The sequence below is a fragment of the Carlito syrichta genome, unplaced genomic scaffold (genome assembly GCF_000164805.1).
Source record: "Carlito syrichta isolate Samal-C Ts95f unplaced genomic scaffold, Tarsius_syrichta-2.0.1 Scaffold316275, whole genome shotgun sequence".
Taxonomy (NCBI): domain Eukaryota; kingdom Metazoa; phylum Chordata; class Mammalia; order Primates; family Tarsiidae; genus Carlito; species Carlito syrichta.
The window spans coordinates 960,846-968,050 of NW_007260371.1; the positions used below are offsets into that span (position 1 = coordinate 960,846).

A 7,205-nucleotide genomic window follows, 5' to 3' on the forward strand; every position below is an offset into this window, starting at 1 on the left:
GAGTGGCCACTGCACTCCAGTTTGGGTGACAGAGTGAGACTCCAACTCAAAAAAAAAATAAAAAATCGGACTGAAATGGGCTTTCACTACAGGTCCTACAGACATTAAAACAATATTATCATCAACTTTATGCCAATAAACTCAAATCTTAGATGAAGCTGACAGAGTCCTTGAAGTACACAAACTACCCAATTGGACACAAAAGAAAGAAGAAAATCTGAATAGCCTGAAATCTGATAAATTAAATTGTGTGAAACACCCCCTACAAGGAAAACTTCAGGTCCAAATGGTTTCAACGACAAATTCAGTCAAACATTTAAGGAAAAAATTATACAAATCTTATATTTTACTCTTTTAGTTTACAGAGGAAGAGGGAACACCTTGCAGCTTACTTAACTATGACACATAACCCTGATAATAAAACCTGACAAGAGAAGAAAGTCACAGACCAATGTCCCTCAGGAGCATAGACACAACCATTTTTAATAAAACACTAACAAATTCAATCAAGCAATGTATAAAAATAATACATACTGACTACAGATGTAGGTAAAATAATACATCTGGACTCTCAGAAATGCAAGGCTGATTTATATGCAGAAAAATCATACAACTCACCACATTAACATGAAAAAAGGAGAGAAATATAATTACCTCAATTGATGCAGAAAAGCAATTGACAGAATTCAACACTAAATGATGAGGATAATTCTCAGCAAACTAGGATGAGAACGCTCTTGGCCGGATAAAGGATCTCTATGAAAATCCCTCAGCTAATATCATATTGTGTAAAAGAAAAACAGTTTCCTCCATAAGATTAGGAACAAGGCAAGGATGTCCACTATTACACACATATTCAACATTATACTGGATTATCTACTGTGTTAAGGCAAGTAAGAGAAATAAAATGCATTAAAAACAGAAAGGTAAAACCACATCTATTCAAAAATAATGAAAACAATTTAAGATATTCACATAGCCATAAAATCCATCCATTAAAAGTGTACAGTTCAATGATTTTAGTATATTCAGAGTTCTGCAATCATCGTCACAGTCTAAGTTTAGAACATTTTCATCACCCCGAAAAGAAACATCAAATTCGTTAGCAGTCACTCCCACCACTCCTGGAAAATAAAATTTTACAATACCATTTTCAATAGCATTAAAGAATATAACATACTTTAGAGTCAAAGCAATCACAATACAAAATTTGAAGGAGCTTCCTGGTAGAAATGGACAAGTTGTTTATATGTATTATTACCACATAACTAGAGTTAACATGACAATGAGCCACTGGCCTAAGGACAGAAGAGAATCCAGAAACAGATCCACACATACACAAATTGAGCATCCTTCATCCGAAAATCCAGTTCCAAAATGCTCCAAAATCTGAAACTTTAAGAGCACAAGGAAATGCTCACTTGAACATTTCAGATTTTTGGATTAGTGATGGTCACACCTAGTGAGTACAATGCAAATACTCCAATAAGCAAAAAAATCTGGAATCCCAAAAGCTTCTGGTCCCAAGTATTTTGGATGAGGAATACTCAACCTGTACAATCAACTGATTTTTTTCCCCCAAGGATGGAAAGGTAAACCAATGAGGAAGGAAAAGTCTTTTCAACAGACCCTTACCTCACACCACAAAAATTAACTCAAGATGGATCATAGACTTAAACATGAAAGCCAAAACCGTCATTCTTTTTTTAAAAAAATTTTTATTTTCTGTCATTCTTCTAAAAGAAAACACAGAATATCTTTACAACCCCAGAGTAGGAAAAGATTTCCTAGAGAGAACACAAAATGCTACAGCTATTTTAAAAAATTTATAGATTTGACTTCAACAAAACTAAAAAGTTCTGCTCATTAAAAGATACCACTGGGAAAAAGAAATGGCAGCCAGGCACGGTAGTAGCTCAAGCCTGGAATCCCCCGCACTTTGGAAGGCTGAGGCAGAAGGACCACTTGAGGCCAGGAGTTTGAGATCAGCTTGGACAACATAGTGAGACCCTGTCCCTGCTAATATTTATTTAAAATAATAATAATAATAATAATAATAATAATGGAAAGAGAAATGACAAGCTTTAGACCACGAGAAAATATTCCTAATATTAGATTGCATGATAGTTAATTTTAGGAGTCAACTTTTGACTGGATTAATAGATACCTACAGAACTGGCAAAGCGTGACTCCTAGGGATGTCTGTCAGGGTGTTTCCAGAGGAGATTGGCTTGTCAGTTGAGGGACTGAATGTGGAAGCTCTGTCCCCAGTGTGAGCAAGAAACTTCCAACATGGTGGCACAGATAAAACAATAAAAGGTAGAGGAAAGATGATTCCCTCTCTACCTCCTAGAGTTGTAACATTCTCTACTTCCTGCCTTTGGACATCAGAACTCCAAGTTCTCCTACCTTTGGACTCTAGGACTTACTCCAGCAGCCTTGTGGGTTCTCAGGCCTTCAGCCTCAGACTAAGAAGGACACCATCAGCTTCCCTGGTTCTGAGGCCCTGCTACTGGCATCCTAGGGTCTCCAGCTTGCAGACAGCCTGGCTGGACCAATTCCCCTAATAAATCCCCTCTCATATACACACACGCACACACACACAAACACACACACACACGCGCACACACACACCCCACGGTATATACTGGGGGTGCCAAAAAAGTATACAAATTTAAGAGATTCTATCTATGCATTACTTTTAGTTCGCTGTAATCAGAAGTGTCTAGACGCTGATGGTAACCACCTTTGAGCACCTCTTATAATTGCAAAAGTCAAACGTGACTTGTATTCATTTTATGTTGTTGGTACATATCAAGTATCACAATTTTAATACAGTTTTTTGTCTTTCTTAAAATTTATATATATTTTTCCATAAAGAAGGACAAAATTATGAACTTCGCAGCAACTTGGATGGACTTAGAATCTATAATACTGAGTGATCTATCACAGAAACAAAGAACTGAGCATCACATGTTCTCACTCATAAGTGGACCTTGAACAATTATCATAATACTACCAGAAAGGGATTGACAGTAGTGGGAACCTGCTAGAGGAGGGGGGCACACCTCATCAACAAGGTTACCGGCATAATGAACATTTGTATACCAAACCCTGAATTGTACCCCACATCTTTAAAATTAAAAAAAAGTTTATATACGTTTTTTGGCACCCTCTTTATATGTGTGTATGTATATATATGTGCATACATATATACAGTACATATACGTAAACATACATATACAGTCATGTATCACTTAACATGGGGGATATATTCTGAGAAACTCACTGTTAGGCAATTTTATCATCACACCTAAATGGTAGCACCTAGATGATAAGACACACCTAGGCTATATGTTATAGCCTTTTGTTCCTAGGCTACAAACCTGTACAGCATGTTACTGTACTGAATACTGTACAACCATAATACCATGGTAAATATTCACGTACCCAAACATATCTAAACATAGAAAAGGTAATGCATTGCGCTACAATGTTATGACAGCTATGATGTCACTAGCCGATAGGAATTTTTCAGTTCCATTATAATCTTTGGGGACCACTGTTCTCTATGTGGTCTGTCATGGACCAAATATCGTTATTTGGCACATGACTGTATCTATATCCCATGCTGTCTGTCTCTGGAGAACCCTGGCTAATATAACCTGCATATTAAAAATTCTTACAAATCAGTATCAAAAAGACAACTAAAAATAGGCAAAAGACTTCTTACTAGAGATAATAATATGGCATATTATTTCATACATAAAAATAATATACAAACACACGAAAAGGTGTTCCGCTCATCAGTTATTAGAGAAACGAAAATTTAAATCACAATGAAAAGCCATTACACAGCCATCCAAACAGTAAAAGCCAGAAAGACTGACCATAGCATGCACTACGGAGGATGTGAAGCAATCAGAACACTCACACATTGCTGACGGGAGTGAAATGGCACAACTGTCTGGGACAACTACTTGGCAGGTTCGTGAATGGCTAAACCTACCTCCATCTATCCCTTCAACCCAGCAATTCCACATCTAAGAGAAATGAAAACATAGCACCACAAAAAGACTTGAACAAGAATGTTCACAGCAGCTTTAATCATAATGGCCAAAGCCTAGACTGCTCAAATGTCTAAGAGGAAGATGATAAAAATAAGTTAGTAATACACACAATGATCCAGATGAATCTCATTAAACTGTGCTGAGTAAGAGAAGTCAGGATGAGGGGACACGATCTCACAGGCTGTAACTACTATATGGATGGGGAAGGTAATTTACGGTGATACAAATCGGAACATGGTGTGAATTTAGAGGCTGGAGCTGACCAGAAGAGGGTATGAAGCAATTTTCTAGGGTGATCAGTACACACATTTGTCAGAACTCGAGCTGTATATTACACTGTCTGCATTTCACTGTACTGAAATTGTATCTCCATTAAAAAAAAAATTTTTTTTTAAACAGATGGCAACCAAAACTTTCTGGAAAAAAAGGAGACGACGTGCTGAGAATTCAAGAGTTGGTTAGTTTAAAATACTGTGCTGTATGTGCAGACCACCTGCATAGATTGATAAAGGATGAAACAGAATACCTGTTAACTCTCCTTGGGCATTTCTCTGGCTTGATATCCAATTCATAATGATAGATGTCAATTTTGGGGATGTCCATTTCGAAGAAATTGGCCTGTAATTTGATTGTTCTCCCGGAGGTCCCAAAGTCGGGTCTAGGTGGAGGCTTGAAGGCATATCCTTGGATGGGGGGTGGCGGCGGCGCAGGAGGTGCAAGCACTGGAAACAGCAGAGGGGACATGGTTAACAGGGACAGCAGACTTGTTCCACGGGCCTTCCACGCCCCCTGCCCTGAAGGTATCACACACCCCTCTGGTACTTCCATTCCTGCCTCGGCCAATACCACATTCTGCAGAGGAGAAGGTCTCAACAGCAAGTCGATTATTTACTTAAAATGCATCCTGCCCAGCACGGTGGCTCATGCCTACAATCCCAGCACTTTGGAAGGCAGAGGTGAGAGGATTGCCTGAGTTCATAGGTTCGAGACCGGCCTGGGCAACATGGTGAGACCTCATCTTTACAAAAATGAGAAGATTAGCCAGGTGTGGTGGCACGCACCTGTAGTTCCAGCTACTTGGAAGACTGAGGCAGAAGGATCAACTGAGCCCAGCAGGTCAAGGGTGGGCGACAGAGTGAGACTCTAACTCCAAAAAAAAAAAAAAAGCATCCTAATGACATATTTGCCATGCACCTTTCTGTTCTTTGTCTGCATATGAGAAACTGGAAAGATGAGGTAGTGTGAATTATCAGCAAGGGGAAATAGGCAGAAGGACAGTAATAAAAGGGGCCAAAACTGTCAAGGTGGCATCCCTCCTTTGCTGCTGTCTAAACCACTAATTAGTGCTTTTTACACAAGCTGGAGAAAGAAATTTCACCCTAAGCTCTCTGTAATTCCATACTAGTTGAGTTCAAGGTGGAGATTTAGAAAAAAAATTAAAATCCTTTCAATAACAGAATATATCTCATTTTCATTAAGATGTCTTTGTTTAAAAATAATGATAAAGCCTCTTTTTAAAAAAAAATTCCATATACTTAGAGCCCTATGGACATTCACTGGAAACAAAAAGTACTGTACTAAAAATAATGAGTTCTTACTATTTTGACCTCAAAAAATCCAGACTCCTTGAATTCCTTGTTTTTAATTTTGTTTCCTATGCAAAAACTAATGTGTTTTAAAGGTTATTAATCTCAGTGAGTTATACCATCTGGAAACCTTCAGGTCTTTCTTCACTAAACTATCCTGACTTCATGGATGACCCATTTTCAGACATTCACAACAGACCATCCCTCCCATATCACACAGTGTGTGCCCCTGCGTGCCGGCTGTGATGCCAGGGGCCAAGTATAGAAAAGCAAACTGTGTAGAAGCACACATGTTGCTGCCCAGGACAGATTCTGAGTGCCAGTCATCTAAAGGGATGATGTTTGATTACTTTTCTTTTCTTGAGTCAGGGTCACACTCTTGTCACCCAGGCTGCAGTGCAGTGTCACCATCACGGCTCACTACAGTCTCAACCTCCTGGGCTTAGGTGATCCTTCCTCCTTGGCTTCCCAAGTAGCTGGGACCACAGGCAAACACCACCGGCTCATTTAAAAATGTTTTGTAGACACAAAGGTCTATGTTGCCCAGGCTGGTCTCGAGCCCTTGGGCTCAAGCAATCCTCCCGCCTTGGCTTCTCAAAGTGTTTGGATTACAGGTGTGAGCCACCACACCATGCCCGGCCTGATTACTTTTCATAAGCTCAGTGGGTCACCTGAGATGCTTCCCACTGTGAACCCTAACCGTGACAAGGAGTGGACATCACTGTCTGATAGGCTAAGCAACCTGTCCACTACCTTGAAGCCTGACTGAGCTTCTCCGTAGGTGGCACGGAGACAGAAAAAAACAGCACACCCACACCTGGCCCCCGTGCTCAGGTAGTTTCCGTCTATCCAGCAAGAGGAACCTTGTGAGAGTAGAAACAAAATTAAACTACAAAAAGTTACATCGTGTCCCAAGAAATGTCCAGTCACAGAGCCCCAGGAATCTGGCGCCTGTTCAATTTCAATTTCAGGCCTGAGAGCCCTCTCTAAGGGAAGAGAGCAACCATCCTTTGTTTGGAAGTGCTTACGCACATTACTTAACCAGGCCTCACGACCACAGGGCAAAGGGGTCACCGTGGAACGTGAGAACGTGAGACAGATGGAGCAACTCGGGGCGAAGCACAGAGTGGTGAGGCTAGCTCCAAACCAGGCCCCAGCCCTGCCGCCACACGCAGTCCAAGGCCCGCACCGCAGCTGATGGTGTGACGTTACTTATATCTGAGCAACGGCAAAGATTTGGCCTAGGTTCATCTCTCAGGCTGACCCCGTTTCTCCTAAGGAGCCCCCCCCCAAAACGCTATTCCTTCTAAGCGTCTGCTGTGGGAGACAAGGAAACTTATCAACCGGTTGGCGTTACTAACCTGTGTTAATAAAAGTAACAGGGAAAACGCAAAAGTCAGTCACAAAATGCATGATTTCACAAGGCAGTTCTTTCTTGCTTCTGGCTTTTAATAATGAAAATACTGATGCTTCAAGAGCAGACACGCGGAATATAACATCACGAGCTGCAGCCGCGGAAGGCTTCCGGGCAGAGGGAGCGCGCGAGGGT

At 40.7% G+C, this 7,205-nt stretch overlaps 1 protein-coding gene across 2 annotated transcripts in view; it reads right to left on the reverse strand.

The window, feature by feature from the left end:
* AGO2 (argonaute 2, RISC catalytic component) overlaps window positions 1–4,790 on the reverse strand; it is a 58,826-nt gene extending 54,036 nt beyond the window's left edge. For both annotated transcript variants that reach the window (XM_008074024.2, XM_008074025.2), the window contains exon 1: window positions 4,597–4,790. In XM_008074024.2, the coding sequence (XP_008072215.1) occupies window positions 4,597–4,673 (77 nt within the window). In that variant the 5' untranslated portion in view covers window positions 4,674–4,790. The remainder of the gene's footprint in view (window positions 1–4,596) is intronic.
* Between the last annotated feature and the right edge of the window lie 2,415 nt (window positions 4,791–7,205).